Raw genomic sequence first — 23,264 nt, 5'->3', positions numbered from 1 at the left:
ATTTCAATCGAAAGTTATAGGAAATTTTTTTCTTACCCCGAGTGAAAAAAACAATGTTGACATTTCGTTTGCAATAATTGAATTTTTATTTCGCCATTTTGAATTTTTATTGTTTATTTACTCGTATGATATCCTCAGAGATTACGAAACGTAGTAATTGCAATCGATGTTAAGGTAGGATATGTTTGGGTTCGAGTTTCAAATTTTGCGCTCCTACAATAATTGAAATTAAGTTTTTTTTTTCAATCCACCGAGTTATTTTTCCATCAAAAATCTCCTTTTAAATTATTTTCAAAGTTTATTTTAATAACTTTTTCCAGCACTTCCTACGAGTTGAGAATGTTTTTTTTTTACACTCGGCTCATTATTATGGATGTTTAAGAATGATTTAAAAATAAAAGACGGCTTTTATGGTTGTTCTTTTGGTACGATAGCGCGTGAAAGTTGTACAGTTTGCGAATGAAATATATTTGTTTGTTGAAATTACAACCGCGAATTATGTGAAAAGATGTATTTTCCAAAGATTCTAGTTGTTCATAAATTTTTTCCACTTGGCTGACCCGAAGTTTATGTACGAATTACGAAAGTGAAGTTTTCTTATGCTAAATTTTTTCAAGGACATATGCAACGGCATTTTTCTACGGAGAGAAAAAACTACCTACTTGGTTTAGGTTTAGAATAATTTGTAAATTTTATCGCGTAAAATAGTTCACCAATCGAGTTAGGTGTAGCTCGTTGTAGAGATGCTTTTGCGTCGCGTTCTTGGTTTATTACGTGCTTATAACCTCGTAAAGATTATTTCAAGTGGCGAAAAATGTGGTGCCATTTGAAGTGAATTTATTTTTATACGTCTCACGTGTAAGTCATATCGTAAAAGTTCAATTCTGATTTATTATTGGAAAAAAATTAACACTTTAAGAAATAGCTTAGAAAGTGAGATCGAGCCTAAATGATAATATTATGTTCTTTTTGCTCTCAACGATCGAATACCTACGGTTACGTAATTGATTTTAATATTTTTAGCTGTCTGAAATAGGCAGAAAAAGGTTTGGAATATGGATGTTTAGACTACTATTCTTGGATTTAAAATAGTGCAGTGAACTGGTTATTTTTGAAGATGAAATTTTATGAAAAAAATATTCCACGAATCTGGTGACATTCGATTGCGGTATTACGTATTGTGGTTAAGTATGTACCAGTTGGAAGAATTTTCAGGATTTCGTTAATTGCATTACCACGTGCAACAATTAAGACAGCCTATTATTGGCAACAAACCGCGGACTCTCGACGTGTCATGTATTTTTAATTACGGTTCGGGAATCTTCGATACCTACTTACAGAATTATTTCGAAAATTATTCGTCGTAGGCGGTGAAAACAAAAGTATTTTTGTATTTGGATAGCTGTGTGAGTTATCCATATCTAAGCTATCAAAAAAGAAGTACGAAGTTTATCTCGAGGCAGTGTTAAAATTGATATTTTAGGAGTAAAAGGGTACGAGAAATATTCCAGAAAATCTGCTTCGGAGAAAATTTACCCTATGTCTATTTTCGTTGGTACCTACAAAAGCAAAATTCTAATTTATTTTCGATTATCTTTTTCATTAAGTATTATCTACTTATCCTTAGTCCGATTAGGTACATCAAGTCCATCTAATATCACGATATTTATTTTCAAAGTATTCTAATTTTAAAGAACATTGTGAAAATTAACTATTTGGAAAATAAAGGAAAAGGGTTGCTAAAATACCTACCTTATTATAAAAAATTGTTGAAAAATGCGAATAATTGAAATGTTTAGTAACCTAATTGAAAAAAATTCCCTAATTTGAATAAAAGTAAGAAAAAATTATATTCGATGAGAAAATTTCCCAAAATATCAGAAAGCTAAAGCAAATTTGAAAAAAAAAGTAGAATCACTATACTCGCTTTGAAGTTTAAAATATAACTTTTTTAGTATTTTTTTGATTAGAAATTCAAAAGAGAGTTGGGGAATCTCTTTCAGAAATGAATTAATTTTGAACTGATTCACATCATACGATTGAGAAAAAATTTATTCAGATTACTGCAGGGAAAAATGACTACGTATAAGGCAATAAAATAGAAGAGAAGGTAAATTTCTTTGATCTTTTTCGCTTGATTTACCTATTCGTATTAATCGTATTTGTTTATTTTGTTCGTGTAGGTGATCATACAGTAATCAAATCGCCGAAATTATTAGATATCGGAAAAAGGCTTCTGCATGATTTTAGAGCAGCCTATCGAAAATTTGTTTCAATTTATTTGCGAGAGTCGGAGGGTAAGCGTACAGTTTTCGATTTTTTTAAAAACATTTTTTTTTTATCAAATTCAGCTTTTTTGTATTCGGTAGACACCCTGTTTAAAGACCTCTTCCATTATCAACCGCATAGGCCTATTGATTCCATTCATTTTAACCCTATTTTTGCTGAGTAATAAAATTTGTCTTCTATTTGTATTACTGCGAAAAGTTTTCAAATTCGCGTGCCAATTTGCTTTCGGATAAACACAAAAAGGTTAAAGTGAATTTAATTAAAAATGTTCACAATTTCCCTAGGTCTACTCGCGTATCGTTTTTTAGCTAATTTTCATGCGATATACAATTTCAGAAACTTTTACCACATCTCGAAATTTTTACATGCATATCTACCTAACAAGGGAACCTCTTGAGGTGTTACACTCCGATTTGAACGGGACCGCGATTTTTGGAAAGGGCATAGTCTAAAACCCTCAACACCAAATTTTCAGCTGCCCAAGTTCGTTTTTCGATTTTTGGCGAATTTTTGAAAATTCAAAATTGACTGTTTTTGGCGATTTATGCTTTTACATATTTAAAAGTACGTACTTGATCAGTAAAAATGGTCAAAATAAGTCCCAAAACTAATATTAATTACCAAAGTCCAAATTTCAACACTTTCAAACATTCTGGAGCCTCCAGCACGATTTTTCAATTTCTCCAGAATTTTGAATTTGCTCCAGAAGGCGTAAATATGCAGTTGGGCAGCTAAAAATCGAGTTGTATATTACACTCGACTTGTTTAACGAGTTTATCCACATTTGAGCCAATTTTGAGAGTGACACCTCAAAAATGGCTTTTTGACCAGTTTTTTTCATAATTAAAAAATCCAAAAAATCAAATGTTTTCCGTTTGTGTGGAAAATTTTGAAATTCACGCGAATCGCTGTATTTTGTCCAAAACTAACCCCCCAAATCCAAATTTCACAATTTCCAGCCATTCTGGAGCCTCCAGCGCGATTTTTAAATTTCTCCAGAATTTTGAATTTGGTCCAGAAGGCGTGAACATGCAGTTGGGCAGCTAAAAATCGAGTTGTGTATTATACTCGACCTGTTTAACGAGTTTATCTACATTTGAGCCGATTTCGGGAGTGACACCTCAAGAGTGGTTCTTTGACCAGCTTTTTTCAAAATTAAAAAATCAAAAGATTACCGTTTGTGAGGACATTTTTTAAATTTGCACGAATCGCTGTATTTCTTCAAGAACTAACTCCCGGAGCGCAAATTCTACCATTTCCAGCCGTTTTGGAGCGAGAGTGACACCTCAAAAAAACAGCTCTTGAGGTGTCACTCTCAAAATCGGCTCAAATGTAGATAAACTCGTTAAACAGATCGAGTATAATACACAACTCGATTTTTAGCTGCCCAACTTCATATTCACGCCTTCTGGAGCAAATTCAAAATTCTGGAGAAACTGAAAAATCGCGCTGGAGGCTCTAGAATGCCTGGAAATGGTGAAATTTGGACTTGGGTAATTAATTTATTAGTTTTGGAACTTATTTTGACCATTTTTACTGATCAAGTACGTACTTTTTAAAAAAAGCATAAATCGCCAAAAACAGTGAATTTTGAATTTTCAAGAATTCGCCAAAAATCGAAAAATGAACTTGGGCAGCTGAAAATTTGGTTTTGGGGGTTTCAGACTATGCTCTTTCCAAAAATCGCGCGGTCCCGTTCGAATCGGAGTGTGACACCTCAAGAGGTTCCCTTGTAAGTAATTATAAAAACGATTTTTGTGAAACAAATATTATTTATTTAGGTTTTGGTTAGATACCTATAATTGAAAATTGAATGGTAGTTTCATTATTTTCATAATATCTTGAGAATTTTAAAAAATGTTCTAAACGATCTGAAATTATAGTCCTGTGCAATCTGAATGTTTCCCCTTTAATACCTCATTTTTCATTTTCACATCGAGCAATTTTAAGAAGCTCTTGCTGGAGTGACGAGTTGATGTTGGTTTTGTGAGTAGATACCTATGTTTATTTGTCTCGCATAAATTTCAAAAAAAAAAACTAATATGAAATCTACGTAATACACAGATAATTAAAAGTTAATTCAAATACACGAAAATTTTATTCTCGGTTTTTGGCCATGATCGTGTTTTCTTTGCCAATTTTCAATTTCTACGATCGGGATAAAACAAATTCGCACGTTTGAAGATCCCCATCTTTTCCATGTTTTGCATAATCGTAATACGAAAATTTTAGAAAATTAGTCGACTCGAGCTACCTACCCTTTGTACGATAACATTTTATACACATAAAAAGACCGAACAGAACGCGAACGTGAGGGAAAAATTTGCAGAGAAAACTTGTTAGCCTATTCTGGAATCATCGTCGTTTTTGCGGCATCAAAAAGCTAAATAATTCGATGATGAAAGAAAAGTAAATGTTTAATGTTTTACTTTAACACGTCGTTTTATAGCTGTTTATGAATTCCCTAATCGAAAGCACATTTTATCTCATTAATAGATGAATGAGCAACGCTCAAAGGCTCATTATTTTACTATATATCGTTAAATGTTGAATATTATCGTGTCGCAGATTTACAACTACACAGCTATTTTCGCTTTTTGTTTTATTTCCTCGGGGTTTTCAAGCATTAGAAATAATCAAATCTTTCGCTTCCTTTAGTAAGGAATACAGTTAGGCAATTTTGTCCGTTTGCTGCGTTTAAAGAAATCTACCTAAATAACTTGTCGTTACATCGTGTAGTATATCTTTACCTACAGTTGAAAATTATTTATTTGCAAACTGCTGCGTTGTCCCGTCGCGTCGTCGGTGAACATAAACTTATGAGAAAGTAGTATCGTCAAAATATAACGCGAAGAGATGGCCAAATTATATCGCACACGGATCGTGCTCTCGCTCTTTTCAAAGTATAATATTTTCCTTTCGAGTCATTAAACTGAAAATTTTCTTTTCAAATGTTATCCGTTAATATGTTTTTATCGCTCGGTACTCTCGTATAATTTTGATATCGTTAATACGGTTTTTGATGGAAAAGCTGTTAATTCGCGTTTGAACGATATTGCAATGCTAAAATTTTAAAACCTTACGTTTGTCTAGTTTCAATTACCAAATTTGTACGCTCGCTATATAAATATCCATATAAAATTGGACGTGGTATGACGGATCCTGAATGGTCGTATGGTCCGATATAGACGATTATTTGCAGGTCGTGCGAATATGGTGTATAATATTAAAGCTCGTTTATTTACTACGAGTAATTAAGTTCGTTCAACTTTCAATTGTTCTACAAATAGAATTGACACGAGGGTAATCAGCTGTAAGGCGAATTTGCACTACCCATTTATATTTTAATTGTAAGTACCTACCTATCTATAGTCAACCGATTTGTAGGTATTACGTGAATAAAAAAATTATCAATACGAAAAAGTTGAGTAAGTATATAGGAATTCAATTGGTTATTCTATGCGACGAGATGACAAATTCGCCGGGAATTTTTTTCCCTTTTTCTTGATGGATGCTCTGTTTGGCAAGCTGAAAAGAAAGCTATTTTATTCGCGAGAAAAAGTGTCAGGCTTGTAGTGAGAAAACAAGAAAATTTTTATGTTTCAATTTTCCGCATCGCAGTTTTCAATTTTTATTTGGTATATTTTAAATGAGCTGGTGGCAAATTATTATAGTATCAATAGGTATATTCTTATTGCATCAATGAAGTTTCAGTTTTCAATTAGACTAACTTTTTTTTTCCTTCTCTGCCTGCTTCCTTTTTTTTTTTACCGTATCCTTCAATCGATCGAATATATACGATACGTCAGCGGAATTGTATTAGGTTACAAAGCGTTCGAATTTTCCATTTTTGCCGGTATCTTCATTCGTCGATTTATCATCGCCTAATATCAACCTTCTTCTATTCGTAAAGTTCAACGCATATAGTTCCACGCGTCAATGATCAAACGTAGTAGGTACCGACAAATAAAAGAAGTAAACTGATATTCGTCGTTTTGAAGGTAAAAGAAAAAGTTTTTCAGGTTCTCAAAAAAAGAAGAAGAAAAAAAAAGTCACCAGTGCATCAAGTTTTCAAAGATAATTCTCTTTCGAGTATGTGACAAAAATAGACTCATTTAACCGAGTCCGTGCCATGTAGCTTTTCGGTCTTCTTATCAGAGTTTACGCGTTGTTTATAAGACGTTTTTCAAAAACGTTGGAAAAATTAAACGAATTTCATTTAAGCCTAGAAAAAGAGATCTTATACTTCATTTAAAACTTTCTAAGTGACGTTAAACGAGCAACTTGCCGTATAAAGTCTACCACACATTAGATTACCTTGACCTTACGTATATCCTTATACACTTCGTTTTCTATCTGTCATCATTTACTTGAAACGTAACCCGTAATGTATCACCGGATATAATTTCGATTCATCCGATGCGATCGCGTTGCTGACTAAAGGTCGAATTTCTTTCGAATTATATCCCATTTGAAAGGGGTTATGAAAAAACGACTTCTGCAAATTACTCGTAGCACGAATAAAACTGCTAGGGGAGAGTAAGTAATCGAAAGGTGGTAATTTTCCAACTTCTTTTTACGCTTATTTCCCAAATTATTCTTATCTGAAAATATATTTGCAATTCAAATTTTCAGCCGAAGAAATGAAAAAAAAAACTTTCTTTTTCTGATTCCCATTAATTAAAATAGTGTCGCTGGCTGGATTTAAATTCTCTAATCAAGTAATCAGAGAATATTTCCAGGCTTATGCTGGTGTAGGTACTTAATCATTCAGCAGAGTGTCCGCTGAGTGCAAAAAAAGACAGGAATGCCGATTTTTGCGAAATAATAGCGAAAATTAAGAAAAATGTCGTCTGTACAGAGTGAATTTTTTTCAACGTTTCCTCGAATTAAAACTCTGAAAAATTCATCTTTTTTTTTTTACTTTAGGAATTTCGAATTACACAAAATATTTAACATAGATATATTTTTAAAAGTATTTCTGGTGGTGTATGGCACACGAGAAGGGAAATCGTGTTACAATATAGTAGCTTGATGTAATTATTTTTTCTATCTGCATATTTGGACTCTTATATGCGTTAAAACCGTCTCTTTGAAGAAGGGGGAGAGAGGAGTCTTTCAAAGTATTCAGTTTGAAATTAACCTGAAGGGTGAATTTTCAAAATCAATGTTATAAATCTTCATCAAAGTTTCAGTTGATTTTTTGATTCCAGTCAATGAATATTTTATAGAAATTTGTCATCTTTCTGCGAAATACTTATTTGTATTTGAGTCAAAATTTTGATAATTTGAATCCGTTTTTATTTCGAATATGAAACTAAAATTTTCTCATTTTCAGTAAATAGATGAGAAATTTCAAAACTTATTGTGCTTGAAATTTTTGAATTCTTCTATAGAGAGCCAGAGAAATTAATTTGAATCTTTAGGTACCTAACAGGATTTTTTAAAAAGACATTAGATTTTAAAAAATAGAAAAATATCTTTAGGTAAGAATTTAGTTGAAACTCTTTTCACTTATTTCTGAATGCATTATCAACTTCGCATGGGCTTCTTGACCAATGAACAAACAGCATTTTTTTTAGGATTTGAAGAGGAGATGTATTCCAACCAATAGAAAAACTTACCAGCCCTGGAGCCAAAAACTGGCTGCTTTTAACAGCATGGCTGGTAGATGTTGTGCACTACCATTGAGTCCAAGAAATAGGAAGAGAGAATTTGACCACATTAAAAGAGTAGCCAACAATCTGGGTTACAAGACTAGAACTATAGACACTCTCATCAAAAATCATATACCTAAGCAAACAAAGATTGAAAGAGATCACCACATTCCAAAGAGATAAACCAGACAATAGAAGAATCAAGTTGACCCACTACCCATGCAGTCATTACTAACAAACTTTGTCAGATCTTCAGGAATAGTATATTACAATACAAGCACCGTAAGTGAGCGTTTTCATGGCGAGCGAATGTTTACGGACTGAGCTAAAGGTGAGGGATGTAAATTTGTGAGGCATAAAATGCTCACTCGGTGCTTACATTGTAAGATATTTTTCATTACGTGATATGATGAAAACACGTTTTCAGCACTGTACGCGCATGCACACACTTTCAGTCCTCGTAAACGCACGGAACAATACTTCTCGCGTTGCCAATAAAAGAGCTGCTTTTGTGCGTCAACGTAGGAGTGGGAATACACACTTTCATGATATCAGTAATGAAAAAACGATTTAGAACCTGTCAACACTAATCAACATAAGCTGAAAACCCTACTGGGAAGCCTCAAGGACAAGGACCCAAAAACTGGCCAATCAGGAATTTATAAGATCACATGCTCTGGCTGTGACAAACTTTACATAGGACAAACTAAGAAAAACATCATAACCAGATACAAGGAACATATGCACAAAGCTAGATACAATATTGATTATTGAAGGAAAATCAGCAATAGGAGACCTCATTATAGCAACTGGACACACCATAACTGAACTCAACTTGACACTATAAAAACCAGTTGTTAGAATATTAGAACTACCAATTAGGGAAGCAATAGCCATGCACAAAAACAATAGAGAAAAACTCCTCAATGATGACTTGGGACCTTTGGACATTGACCTGCTCAAATGCCTACATGGAACCAGTCACATACACACTCAAACAAACAGACACACTCATCCTGGTAGCAACCACATCCAAGTTTTAGGACCAATCACAACACAGAGAAACTGACACACCCAAAGGAGTGACCACATCCAACCTTCATTTTAAAATCTACACTTTGTGTATTAGTTCATTAAGTGCTCTTGCCTGATGATGAAAAGTTGTACTTTTTGAAAAGATCGCTGCAATATAAAGCTTGAAAATAGGGAGAGAGTTTTTCTTTTCCAATTATTGGACTCCTTTTTGGTTCATCCTATACCTATGTACATTATCTATCAAAATTTCTGGTGCTGAGGCACATTTTTTGATTTTTTAGTGAATTTTTGAAGACCAAATTTCAGCTAAAAATGCAAAAAATCAAAATTTCACTACAATATTTTAGAAAGCTGAAGGTTGGTGTTTACTCTTTTTTTGGCCCCAAAAATCATCCCATGAAAACGGCTTCGAACAATTTTGAGTAATTGCGGATCCTTTAGCGAGCTTTTAGAAGGTGAAATTTCCTCAAAACTTTACCCCATGGAGTTGGATGAAAGTTAAAATTCACTTTATGTCTCAATTTCAACTTGTTGGGAGGCTTCTAGATGCTCCTAAACGGTGTCAACCGATTTCCAGTCAACTCAGCATGTCAAAAATGAGACATCAACTAAATTTTTGGCCTTTTTTCGCCAAATTCAATTGTGAAATCGCTGGAGAAGTATTCGGTTCCGAATCGAAATATCTAAACTGATTTTGGAAAAATGACGTGTAATTGATCAAGCGGTCACTAACAAGTACCAATCGCGTTTATATTTATACTGTCTAAGTGTCTATAAGTTAGTTGATTGGACTTAAGAACGGCTTAAAATCACCTCCAACTGATTTTGTATATTGAAATTGAAGTATAAAGTAAATTTCATCTTTCCCACTTCATCGTTGAGTACAATTTTTGTGGCAATTTCAAGTTCCGAAAATGTGCTGCGAAGGTTCCAAAAGTGCTCAAACAGGTTGAAACAGTTTTCAATCGATTCGGGTGGGTCGAAATTAGGGTAAATATCAACTTTCAGTTTTCTCGGTAAATTTGAAGAAATTTCGTTTTTTTTTTTTGAGTTTCCAACTCAAATTTGATTCTTAAAAATTCGCCAAAAATCGAATGATGCGCTCAAGTGCCTTAAATTTTGGTTTGTGAAATACTTTTTCATGCTCTTTCGATATAGGTTTGTTTGAACATTTTTTTGTCGTTTGGGGTATCTTCCTTGTAAGTAAAAATCTGCTCTACCTTCCATACCACGGAGACAAAAATTAAAGGCTTCGAAACCTCAAAACTACTTTGATAAATTTCAGTCCCGCATCCTAAAAAAAAAATAGCAATGTTCATTTAGAGATATCTTAATTCAATCAATACAGATCCGTTCCAAATTTTACCTCCACTTGGAATCATTTCGATTGTCTCGAACGAAAAGATTGCAGATAAAGTTCATTAATTGGCTTAATGAAGAGAGCTTCTCTTTTAGGGTAGGCAATGTGTGCGGATAATCTTATCGATGCACAAACTTCATTGAATTCGCAGGTAACCGTATAAGAATAATAAATCGTCCTACTATCTTGTTTCTCGGTTAAATTAGATAAGGAGTAAAAAAAAAGTCCAAAATTTTATCTACTCGTTTGAATTGCCATCCTTTTACGTGTTACTACAATCACAAGATTACAAAGTAACAAAAATTTATCCATCGAGAACACTTCTTCATCTAGTAATAAAAAAAGTAGCAAAAGCAGGCTACGATCAATACGTAAGGTAAGGTAAAGTAAAAATTTTACATCCAGAAAAAAATGTGCAATTTTTACGATTTCATTCGTTCTACTATTTCTAAACCATAAAAGCGTGAATTTAGCAAAACGGATCACGCGTTAGTAAATATGAATGAATTCCATACTTCGTACTATACAATACATATGCGTACTCGACACGTACCTTTAATATAAGCTCTACCTGTGCGTATATATTCGTATATAGCCTACTATATCGTATACGGCGCAGCGTACAATTTTAAATAGAAAATAAGAAAGAAAGAATACCACTGTCAACATCTTTAATTCATGAAGAAAGATGAAAAAATATGTTAGGTACGGAAGAAAAAATAACTATAAATGGGCGTCGGTTTATATACATAGTCGATATTACGATTGAAAATTGCTTTTCAAATTTAAAAAATTACTCGAATATAGATTTTTTTTCTCCCTATATTTTCTCGGTCTTATTTCCATAACAATAAATTCGCTTTTAACCAATATTTCGCGCAAGTGGCAACAGGCTGATTATTGAACAAACGATACTAATCATAGACGACCTGATGCTTTTTCAAAATCAGCACCTGCTCCATTTTCTTAATATACGCGTCGAATAGTGAGTGCCGCATACCTAATGCACATTGTGGAATATACATAATTATATTATTTACGTAATACCTATACATTAAGCTTTCAATGAACTACTAAGATGAATATTATCAATCCAGCTTTAAAATATCCGACATATTTCATCTCTTCTGACGCTCATAATGGTTACACGCAAACCGTTCCGCCATAGAAGTGGTTTTACTTATGATTAGTTAAACGCCGCAGCAACGAAACAAATTACGCCTTTTTGAGATGACTTTAATCTTAGCGAAAGTTCACCGAAGCATCGACAGCACCGTGTAAAATGACATGTATTTTATACTCCTTTTAAAAGCCTGTTTCAACGGTATTAATTTATTGACTTATGGTACGATATAGTTTCATCAATGAAATGGTCATAAGACAACCTGTGAAATTGACGTAAATGTAGCACTGAACTTGATAACTACTACATATTGTGTTTAGTGTATGCATCAAATATTGAAATAAATCTTTGCATTCGTGTGTTCACTCAGAATTGTCGCAATTCCACCATTCTTTCCATTCTTCCTGGCGCAGAATCCCCCATGGCATGAGAAAGCCGAATAATATTTCGAGGAAGTAATACATTCGAGATATCATCCCTAGGAATATACTCTTTTCACCAGCAACGCAGCAAACGCATTCAGGGTGTCTAATGGTCATAAAAGTCATGAAGAAGTCATGAATTTTGCTAGAAACACTCTTGAAATATTTTTAAAAAGTCCATAAAATGAAAAAAAAATCAAAAATTTGTTCCAAAAATCAGAAAAATGAAAAAACTGAAATACCTACTTGCCTACAAATTAAAAAAAAATGTCCTCGCAGTTTTAAGTTATTTACCTAAATGTTTTCGGGGGAGGGGGTATTTTCATGCGATAAAAATGTGAAAAATTCGTAAAAAGTCACGATTTTTTTGTCTGGGGGTTTTGTTAGACACCTTGAATTTGTCACTTGGATAGATATTTTTCTTGCTTCCTGGCGCAGAATCCCCTATCGCCTGAGAAATCGAATGATACCCAACGAAGTAGTATATACAAGGTGTTCTTCATAGGAGTAGAATTTTCCCACCAATAACATAGCTAGTTCATCTCATTTTGAATTTATCTTTTGGATTGATATTTTTCCTGCTTCCTGGCGCGGAACCCCCAATGTTTTGACTTTTGGGAACGTACCTATTCTACCTAAGAATAAACTCATTGCACCAACAACATAGTTAGATCTTCTTGTTTTGAGTTTGTTGCTTGACTCGATATTATGCTGTTTTATTTTTATGTAATTTGAATGGAAGAAAATCGTATATTTAATCTTTTCTCCAACTAGGTACATAGAATTTCCTTGTGGTTTCAGAATAGTTGAACTTTTCCTGCAGTGGTAAAAATTGATTACCTAATATTTTTGCAAATTATTTACTTATGTAGGGTGGATTGTGAAAAGAAAAAGTTAGAGGCTTTTTTAAAATCAAATTCAGTGGACACCATGTTGAGTTGAAAGTCACCCAGAAAAAATTTCAGCTCTGAAGGTACCCCTAGAGGGAAGATATGAGTCTTCTGAGGGGGAGGGGGAATTTTCGAAACAATCATTTTTTTGCTGTAGTCTCTACTCAACCTGTCTTGGAAAAAGTGGCTCAGTTTTTGAGATTCTGTGTCGACTTACGCCTTTTCCATCAAAATCCAAGACCTGCACGTTTAGGGTTCTAATTGAAAATTTGCAGATCGCTCATTTTGAGGTAAATTTGTGTTTCAAATTTTTTTTCTTTTCAAATATTTCTCATTAATTATATTAAAATATGGAAAGGTATCATTTATGAGACTGGAGAAACATTTTGGAATACAGAGGTGTCAATTTTTTTGGTCATTATTGCCAATTCCAAAAACACGAGTCGAAAAAAATACCTAGGTAGTCAGAAACTTTTAAAAATACCTATATTTTCGACTTTTTTGAAATTGACAATAACGACCAAAAAATTGACATCTTGAAACTGGACAATTTTTTCCAAAACAGGTTGAGCAGGAACTAAAGCAAAAAAAAACACGATTTTTTTTCAAAAACTCCTTTCTTTGAGGACCCATATCTCCTCTCCTGGTACACTTCTGGAGTTCGAATTTTTTCTGGGTGACTTTCAACTCAGAATGAAGGTGTTCACTGAAGTACATAGATCAAAATCCTGTGATTTTTTTTTAGCGATCCACCTTAATATTCAATATTATGAAGATGAACCGAAAATCGAAGCTGTGGGGTAAAACCGTAGATATTCTCGCTATTTCTGCTTCAATATTATCAATATGGAATGGAAAAAATTCTCCAGAACGAATTGATATGATATTGTCTATTTGATTATTTATTATTCAAATTCAAAGGAAATAAAAATTGAAGACGTTTGTAAAATGTTGCATTATTCTTCAATTTCATCTCGATACTATCTGCCAACTGTGTCGCTCTGACTTGTACCTATTTTTTCAGCAGCGAAAAGAAATTTAATTTAGTGGACACTGTGGACAGAAATCGAACGGTATAAATTTTATCATCATTCTCACGTTTTGGTCGGTTCGGGTCTTCAGGTTGAAATAACAAATACACTGTCCAATACTATACGTGATTGGACTGCACGAAATTAAAATTAAATCATTCAAATTTTATTTCATTATTTATCTGTTATTGGGTGAATTGTGAATTGTGTTTTTGTAATGATTACATGCGGTTTTTAAGCACATTTATGCGACTATAAGGGTTGTGTATTTTCATCGCGTAACGTCGAAGCGAATAAATTTATATTTATTTTGAATTTTTAAACGCGAACATTGTTTTGATGGTATTAGAATCGTGTATCTACATTGTACGTGCTGCAGGAAAAGCTCACTGAATGGAGATGTGAAACAGAAGTGCCAGTGCAATCGAAGGAATATATTGCTATCGAGTTAAATCTACTTATATCGAAGAGAACCACTCGAAATCTTCGTTTTTTTTTATACGTTAACTTGAAGGTTCGAGTGGTACCTTTGTTAGATTGAAATATTCAAAGTGTTCAGTATACTACGTGTGTAGTGGTTATTTATATTCGATAAGGTTGTTGCTCAGTTTTTATCACAAAATTATTGTTTGGTCATGTGATGAAAGTTAAAACTTAGTCAGAAATCATTTGGGATGAGGTGCTTTTTCATTTCAAGTAAAATTTTTAAATTAATTCTACGATGAACGTGGTTGAAAAAAAATCAAATGATATTTAGAAGATACCTACTGTCTCTAACAGGTTTTGTCCTTGAGTCATTAGACATTTTTTTTGACTGTTTTAGAGTTTGAAGATTGACAAACAATTGTTCTAAAACCAAAATTTTTGCTCAAGTAAAAAAAAATCTTCCTCTTTTTTCAGATATTTCACTAAGCGTCTATGAACTAATTTCATGGCAGCAATCTTGAACATTTGGTTTGTAGATATAGTTGAGATGGTGTAATTAAGTAGGTGTACAAGTAATTACCTACCTAACGCATAATAGTACCAATAATCGTTAAGAAAAACATTAAACTGCGTACTTACCCCGTTCTTAATTAATACAGACGAATCTCCGATAATGAATAAATACCACACAAGCCACCAAAAATTATTCAAAAGTAACGACGTAAATAGATGTATATGGATTGCGATCCTGGTGCATCGTAAACTTCTGAAAAAAATTCCAAAATCGAATGCATATCGTTTAGTTCGATTATTGTCGAGGTCAATTAATTAAAGTATAGTAGATTTAACGAGCGTAAAAGGACCCCGAAAACGTGACACGAAAGTTAATTTTGTCGAACTTTTCGGAACGTAGCATGGGGTAAAACGAGGATGGCAAAAAATACGTCATCATCTCGTACGAAGAATGTAAAATATCCGATGAAGGATTTATTATACACGGATGGTGGTATTTTGACCGCAAGCACGTTTGAGAAACATCATCTATTTCTGGTCAGCGTGACAGAAATGAAATCAATTTGTAAATTTAGTGTTTTAGAATGGACGTTCTAATGTATATACAAGAATACGTGCGTAAACATGACAAGGGTTGTAATGACATATGATACCGATAAGATATTCGACTAGGAATGAAGATACGAGCGAATATCACATTTATGTAAGTACGTAGTTGAATAATGAAAGAAGTTGGAAATAGAGAAATTCACGCATGTTTATATTCGAGGCAAAAGTCAGATCTGTTTATACAATTTGTGATTTTATAAAATGGAATTGCCTGAATTTATCAAAATTCTAGTATAGGTACGAGTATTTGCACCGCGAAGCGTGAACTTGAAAAAAAATAGACCTGGTCAAATTGGGAGTTTATAGCTACGATATATCTTTGGTTTTAGCTATGTTTCGGAACGTGTTTTTGATTTAGTATTTTATTCTCGGACTAACAAAAAAATGCTGCACGTAATGTGTGTATACCTTTTCAGCTGATTTTTGACAATTTTTTGCTTTTTCTATGGGTAGATAGGTACTTACTTGAAAACGAGATAAATTTTCATTTGCTGGAAGTAGGTACCTACATACAAAATTCAAAGAACCTTGGGTTCGTAGATATCGTATGATGACAAATTTTGAGAAAAAAAATTCACTTTTGATTCAACAAAAGTAAGTACCTATCGCAGTTTAATTGCAAAAATCTAAAACAGCTGTTGCTTAAAAAAAAATTCCAACTGTGTTGGAATGCTATCGAATAGAATTCTATCACATTCAATTCGAAATTTATGAAACCTAAGTGAATTCATGCTTGCTGTATGATTTATTTTGAATGTTTTTTTTTTTTTTACATAGGCATATTTGGATGAGATAGTGATTATTTAAAAAAAAAAAAAAATACAAATAAAATATTAGAAATAGCTGTTGTATTGTGGCTTCGTGGTAAAGAATTCCATTTCGTAAAATCAATAACCATTCGAATAAATTTTCGGTCCGTTTCATTTCAATTTCGGAAGATCTTTGTGTTCTCAAATAAATCGACGATTCGATGGAGTTGAAACCTTGATCAAGTTTTTTTATTTATAAAAATTTGTTGTTGAAAATGAACGCTGTTTTCCTTAATAAAATTATTTTTTCATCCGCTGAAAATTCATGTGAAATATAATTCAGTCGAAAAAATATTACCTTCGAGTAGTTCAAAGAAGAAAATTTCGCTGTGGAAAATACCTAATTAGATAGCTGTCGTATAATTAGAGCAATGAAAGGAAAACATAGGTATTTAACCATTTTTTAAAATTAATTATAAGGCGAGCTAATTTTGAAAAAAAAATTTCGTGTCATTTTTTTCACAGAATGAGTAACTTTTTTGGGCGTGTAGGCCTTTAGGCAGATTGTTTGATTATTGTAAAAAAGAACTACTCGTTTATATTTAAAAAATAAGAAGCATTATGTAGCGATCTTTTGCTGTTGTGAAGATCCTTTGCAGTTTCCAAAACAAAACAAAAAAATAAAAATGAAAGCAAAAAACCCCAATATTTTAGTTAAGAATCAAAATGGCAAGTGTGCAAAACTTCTCTGTAAAAATTTTTGCAAAAAATGGAATTTGCTGTCCTCTGAATTAATAAAAATAAGATTCAGGATGATCAAAATCGAAAATTGTTGAAAATAGGGCGATGATCTTGAAGCTTTTTCAATGTAGGAGGCAGCGAAGAAAGTAAATTGAAACCTCTTTTTTCATGCTGGAGAAAGGTGAAACGAGACTGGAAAATCGAAATTCCCACAAACGATAATTTTAGAATTCCAAGTGTGCCCGCTCTTCAGCTCCCTGAGTCAATTGGGAAGAGGTAGGGATGATACTCAAAATTTGTGAATGTCAAATGGAAAAAAATAAAAACTCAATTTATCCTCTCCTTCTCTGGAATGCTGATTGATTTCAGTTTTGTTTTTGTTGTTTTAAATTGATTTTCGTTGCCTAAACCAAAATCGAGAATTTTGAGAAAAGTGGATAATTATATTCCGATTAAAATGTTCAAAAGTACAAAATTTTTTCAAATTTGGTATGCACTGTATAGTTTAGTGTGTTCATTCTTACAACACAGACTATCTATTATTTACACAAGTAGGTAGACTGTACAAACAATTACCTACATTTCAAAAGCATTTACATATCTATACCCATATATCTCATTTCCTGACTACAGTTTGTTTTGATAAACGTCGGTGTCCTTTTTAATAATTACTTTTTGAAATGAAAAAAGAAAACGTAAAAAAATAGGAGGAAACGCGGTAGATATCTACTCATATGCTGTAACATTTAGCTCTATACTTTAACTTTATCTACAAAGGTAACTTATGCAGCATGTATGATACAAAGTACGGTATATTCGGTCGAAATAACTTTTTGACTGGAAAGGAATAGCAAAATGATTCAACTGACATGACGTCTATTCCCCATGATGAGAATTTCTTTTCTAATATTGATGTCATGAATTTTTATGCTCTAGTTGAAGGCGTACGTCCCATGGAAATAAACATCAGCTTCGTATTTCTAAAGCTGATTCCTAATTTCCAATCAATAATTTTGAATTAATCTATAAAATTTCAAATTGTGAAAAAAAATCATCAAGCAGGCATCCTTTTTTTATTTTATTTTTTTTTGAATTTTTTTAGTCATTTTATCCTAGAAAAAAAGTTGTAGACTCGGACTAGACCATCAGAAGACATTGTAACATTATCATAGTAAAATGAATTTAATGGAGCTAATCCATTGCCCCATTTAGACATTTTTATTGGTCTCTCAATTTTTGTATCATTTCTAACTACATACATCTCTTAATAAAGCTAACGTAGAAAGTAGAACAGAGGGTTCAAATACGATGGCGATGCTGTCTTTATTTTTTACGCTTATAGTGCGTAACGTACTGCAACCTTCAGAATTTATGTTCCATAAACATTTGAGACTATAGACTTGATGAGGAATTGTCAGTAGGTATGCTGTTATAAATGACCCTAATATTATGTTAATTTCTTATTACTGTAGGTATTTCTTTTGAAAATTTTTTTGTCCGAAGCATATAATTATTCGGAAGCTCACCGAAGTTATGTAGCCTTTAAGCAAATCTACGTCAGATAAAAAAATTACCAATTTGATCTTAATAATCGATATAAAAATTCATTTAATGAAGAATCACTTGAATCATCAACACGTACAAACACGTGACGAAATGTGAAACGGTGGTCAGTAGTCTTAAAAATTGACAATATTTCAAAATTTTGATTTAAAATTCTTAAAACTGATGAATTTTTTTTTTTCGTTTTATAATATAGATTATTTTGATTAAGTATGAACATTCGATGGTTGAATGCTGACTTCTCAGCATAAATTATTAAAAATCTATTTAATACTGTTTTATTGGAAAATTTTTAATTAATCTTAAGTTTGATTTGTGATTCACACATTGATTTTTATTTTTGTTATCAGGAAAAAATCAATCCCTTCCAAAATGCTCAAAGAAATCAAACTTTCTACTTCGCTTTGAATTTTTGAGAACGGATCAGTGGAAATAGAAATTAATGGTAAGTTGATTTTTTAGTCGTTTTTATTTCATCTTTAAAATTATTTATTTGTAATTTATTTTTATACTTGACTAGGTATAGTGTTATGATTTCTGAATTTATTGGAATTGCGGGATGAGTACCTACATTAAATGCTGACATACCTACATTTTTGTAGTGTTTAGAAATTAGTAGATAATATGAGAAAACCATTCGATGAAAAGCAAAAAATCGAAATAGTTTTGGATTAAAAAATAAAATCAATTACATCTCGAGCCAATGACCAAGGTTGACTTTGGTTTTTAAAAGTAACGAAAAAGGTACCTATAATTTATAAAGCAGTGAAGTACTAGTTGACAGCAAATGATAAGGGCGAGTACGATTTAACGACGATATGTTTGCTCGGTAATATTTCATTATTGGTGGCGTTGATTTTAAAGGGCGCGAGGATTTTGCACTATCAGCTTGGACTTTATAAAAACGCATTGTACATTTGATACTTTGAAAAATTGTCTTCTCGATTACTCGCTTTCAGGAGAAAAAAGCCAAAAACCGATAGACGATAGTTTATCTTTTCTATCAAATATATTTAAGCTTTTCATAAAGAAAAAGCTAGCATAAAAAGAGCTTAATTTTAGCAGTCTATCGACTTTTATGAAGAGAAAAATCTGCGAATCGCGTGCAAGACGTCGTTTCACATAGTCCTAAAAATATCTTACTATGCATGGTTTGTAACCACATTTAAAAGTATCCGATGTAGTCTCAGATGGGACATACTGTGTGTGGTCATTCGAAAACATTATAATTAAGTCAACTTATAAATCAGAATATCTTTAATAAGGATTTTTATTACTACTTTACGACGTGGAAATATTCAAAAACGATAATATGATTTATGGGAATTTTTTGGCGTAACTTTCGCATAAAATGCTAAAATCGAAGAGTTGGAGTACTGGAGATTGAATTATAGGGTGCTAATTGGAATACCATAAGTGTAGTTCCTCAGAGGGAATTTTCTGTGTGTAGAGGTAACTGAAACGAATGGTTTTTGTGGATCTTGATGTAATATCGGAATTAATCCCGGTATTTACAAAGGTAATACATCTTTGCCTTTTAAAATGGCGAATTGTTTGTAACTTACGTCGATAAATTATTAATACGAGTATCTAATTGTTTCCAGTCTAATGAAAGGATTATTGTGTGATACCATGTGTGCTATTATGTTTCGAAAATTAATGCTCAATGTGATTCGAATGGAAGTTAATCGTTTATACAAGTTTGCTTTGTTTTTACCGTGTTTGTTATTTTAATTCCTGTATACCTATCCGTATGAGAATAGGGATGATGAAGGTGGGAAGCAAGTTATCTGAAAATATGGACAAACGATGTTTTCAAATCTTCTTATTGTGTGAGATTTCATCTCTTTACTTTTTCCAACAAATGGGAAGAATTAATACATTTTTTTTTCTAATTTGTCCTCAAAGTTTTGTGTTGAACTTATTGCGAAGTTATATTAACTTTACATTGTTTCATGGCATAGGTCAGTTGGTTAGCGTTTATTTCTACCTGTCATTCCTTAATTGCATATTGTTTATCGAAATTAAAACTGAATCCTTATTAATTCTAGAAGCGAAGTATAAAATAAACGTATACCTTAGAATGAAATGAAACATAAACAAAAAATAAATGCTATACAATAGTCGTAATTAACTGAAAATATATAAATGGGGTAAATGTATATTTTCGATTTTAAAATAATGAGAAAACCTTCCCTTCTGTGCAACAAATAATACAGTTATAGGGTGTCTCACTGTCCCACCTTATATCCGAATTCCGAATTATATTTTTTCCTTGTTCACTGTAAACCTACGCAAAAATCTTCAATTTTGTGAATTGAAATTATCATTTTATAATGTAGGATGATTATTTCACATGTACCTATATATTTGTATAGAGAGTGGGGCGTTTACTTTTAGAGTGTTTGTGTTTATGATATCTTATTCCTGAAATAACGTAAACAAATTCTTTCAGTAACCAAATGAAAATTTTCTTATGCATTCAAAGTTCATTTTTGAGCTCATTTTTCTCCTAGAAAAATTCAAAAATTCCTTTAAAAAAATGCATTTCAATGTAATGAATTTGAAATTTGTATTTTCGAGAATAATGATCATAGAGAAGAAATGGACTCAAGAGATCGAAAACATGGATTTCGATTTCCAACTTGATAATGGAAGTCGGAAGAGTGTTTTGAGTTTCTGTATTTCATTTTCACTTTTTAGCGACCCTGGAGAAAGATCGCACAGTTGAAATTTGGTATTTTCGAGAGATCATAGAAAAGAAATGGACTCAGGAGATCGAAAACATGGATTTCGATTTCCAAATTTAGATATCTCGTGCCAAAAAAGAAATCAGTAAATAAAACATTGAGAAATTTTTCTATTGCAGCTTGTTGTCAGACTTTCATCATTGTAAAAATTGAAAAAATAATTATCAACTTTTTTCTCTTGAAATTTTCATTAATATTGCTCCAATAATTCCAGAAAATGAAACTTAGTTGAAAGAATATATGCTCTAAAACCCTAGAAACCAAAATTTCAAATTAGGTGGGTATTAAGTTGATTTTTGGATTTTTGACAGCTGCTGCTATGACCAATTTTAAACTTTCCTGTAAATATTTTTGTTTTCACAAGTCAAAGCATAGATTTACTTTGGTTCCACTCTCTCATCTCAACTCGGAAGCACCCACAGTTGAACCATTTCAGAGCCTTCAGCAAATCTTCAATGGTATGGTAATTTTACGTTGCTGTGGAAGGATTCCAAAGAAAATGAACTTTGAATACTGCTTTGGTAACTCCATCGACCATCTTGGGCCATTACTGCAAAATTTCTAGGCCACAATTTCAAAAGTGATTTTTCAATCAATTGCTTTTGAGAAAAAATTTGAAAGACTTGTTGATTATAAAGTTGACTCACGTGATTTTTTTTCTCTTTTTTTTGATGAAAAAAATTAATATCTGCGTAGAATATCAGAAACTAAACCGGATTGTTTCTGAATATAATTTTTTGCTTGACCTTGGAATTATTTTAGAGGGAGTATTTTCAAAAAAAGGAGCACATCAAATGGGCTTACATCGAAATTGTTGGGTTTCTCTTTAAATTCCGAAGATAGGTAGCATCTATTTTTCAGTTTGATTGCCCACTACCTACACACCTTGCATAATGTGACCGATTTTGGAGTCAGCTAACTCAATTTCTGAATACAGGGTGTCCGGCATACCACAAAATCACTTCCTATCATCAGATACGTACAATTGTGTACATGTTTGCCTATCCTGAGATTTGAAGGGGCTGAGTTATTCTCTCGTGAAAAATTTTTGTTTTCGAGTTTTCTTGTTTTTCTCAATTCACTCAAAAAATGTCCGCTTCACAAATCTATCATTATTATCTATTAAGCTGATAAATGTCTTTTTTTTCAACAGAAAATTTTGTTTCTTCTAATGGTCTAATCTTCACTCCTTCATCTTAATTATTCGAAAAGTTGTAATAAGGGTTTGAATCCTGAAAGATCACTGACAAAAAAATCAGAAAATTTTTTACCCTTCAAAATTTTCCAATTTTTTTTCAGCATAGTAGTAGCCATATTTCCTTTTTGTGGTTACAAAAATCAAACAATGCTGTTGAAATTTGTGATTTTGGAGTTTTTCAAATGCTCTTTCTGCCTTCTCAGATCCCTATCATTTTTCATGATTGATAGTTGAACGTAAATATTGCAGTTTCTACAAATTCTAAAAACGCTGTATAGTGTAAGATGAAATTTCCAATTTTTTTAAAACAAACAGCAATCACGTAAACTTGAAGAAATTGCAAATTCAAATAATAACTCACCGAAATCCGAAAAATATAGCCAACGATATCATCAACGCCAGAAAAGATACGGTATATCCACACACGTACAAATTGTTCACGAACGTTCTGAACTGAAATAAAAAATGAAATATTAAAAAAATTAGGTAAACTGGAGTCAAAAATCGCAATTTAACAAAAGAAAATGTCTTTATAGCTGCATGCATGTGTATAGTTAAATGTAGTGTTTTATTTCCGTTTGTACTAAACGTGTCGTTGTGAACGGTGGTATTCTTAGTGGAAAAGTTATTTTATTGCGAATGGACGATTTCATGTCTGAATGGGGAAGTTTGAATTGGTATTTGTTGGAAGGAATTTTAAAAATGAAAGGAAAACTGTTTTAGATGTTGCTTTATTTTTCACCCCCAACCGGACCAGTGTCACGGAGCTAGAATGCCGTATATAGTAATGGAATGCGACAATTACGCGATGCGCAAGTGATGCTGTAAAATGGTTTATTTTCTTTCTTTTTTTTTTTCAATTCGTGTATTTCGGTAAGTAGTATACGCGAAGGCTAGCGAAGAAAATT

The 23,264-nt window shown here is 32.4% G+C and overlaps 2 protein-coding genes across 3 annotated transcripts in view; one reads left to right on the top strand and one right to left on the bottom strand.

Moving 5' to 3' along the window:
* LOC135840474 (suppressor of lurcher protein 1-like) overlaps positions 1–23,264 on the top strand; it is a 275,632-nt gene that overhangs the window by 17,984 nt on the left and 234,384 nt on the right. Inside the window, exon 2 of the mRNA XM_065357040.1 lies at positions 18,759–18,853. The gene's annotated coding sequence lies outside the window, so the exon portion shown is untranslated. The remainder of the gene's footprint in view (positions 1–18,758; positions 18,854–23,264) is intronic.
* Positions 1–23,264, bottom strand: part of LOC135840478 (calcitonin gene-related peptide type 1 receptor-like) — a 94,206-nt gene that overhangs the window by 19,371 nt on the left and 51,571 nt on the right. For both annotated transcript variants that reach the window (XM_065357056.1, XM_065357055.1), the window contains exons 5-6: positions 22,718–22,809; positions 14,873–14,999 (exon numbers count right to left, since the gene is read on the bottom strand). In XM_065357056.1, the coding sequence (XP_065213128.1) occupies positions 14,873–14,999; positions 22,718–22,809 (219 nt within the window). The remainder of the gene's footprint in view (positions 1–14,872; positions 15,000–22,717; positions 22,810–23,264) is intronic.

Source organism: Planococcus citri, chromosome 3 (assembly GCF_950023065.1).
Source record: "Planococcus citri chromosome 3, ihPlaCitr1.1, whole genome shotgun sequence".
Lineage (NCBI taxonomy): Eukaryota > Metazoa > Arthropoda > Insecta > Hemiptera > Pseudococcidae > Planococcus > Planococcus citri.
Note: the sequence above shows the minus strand (reverse complement) of the source record. Positions and strands in the feature narration are given on the sequence as shown.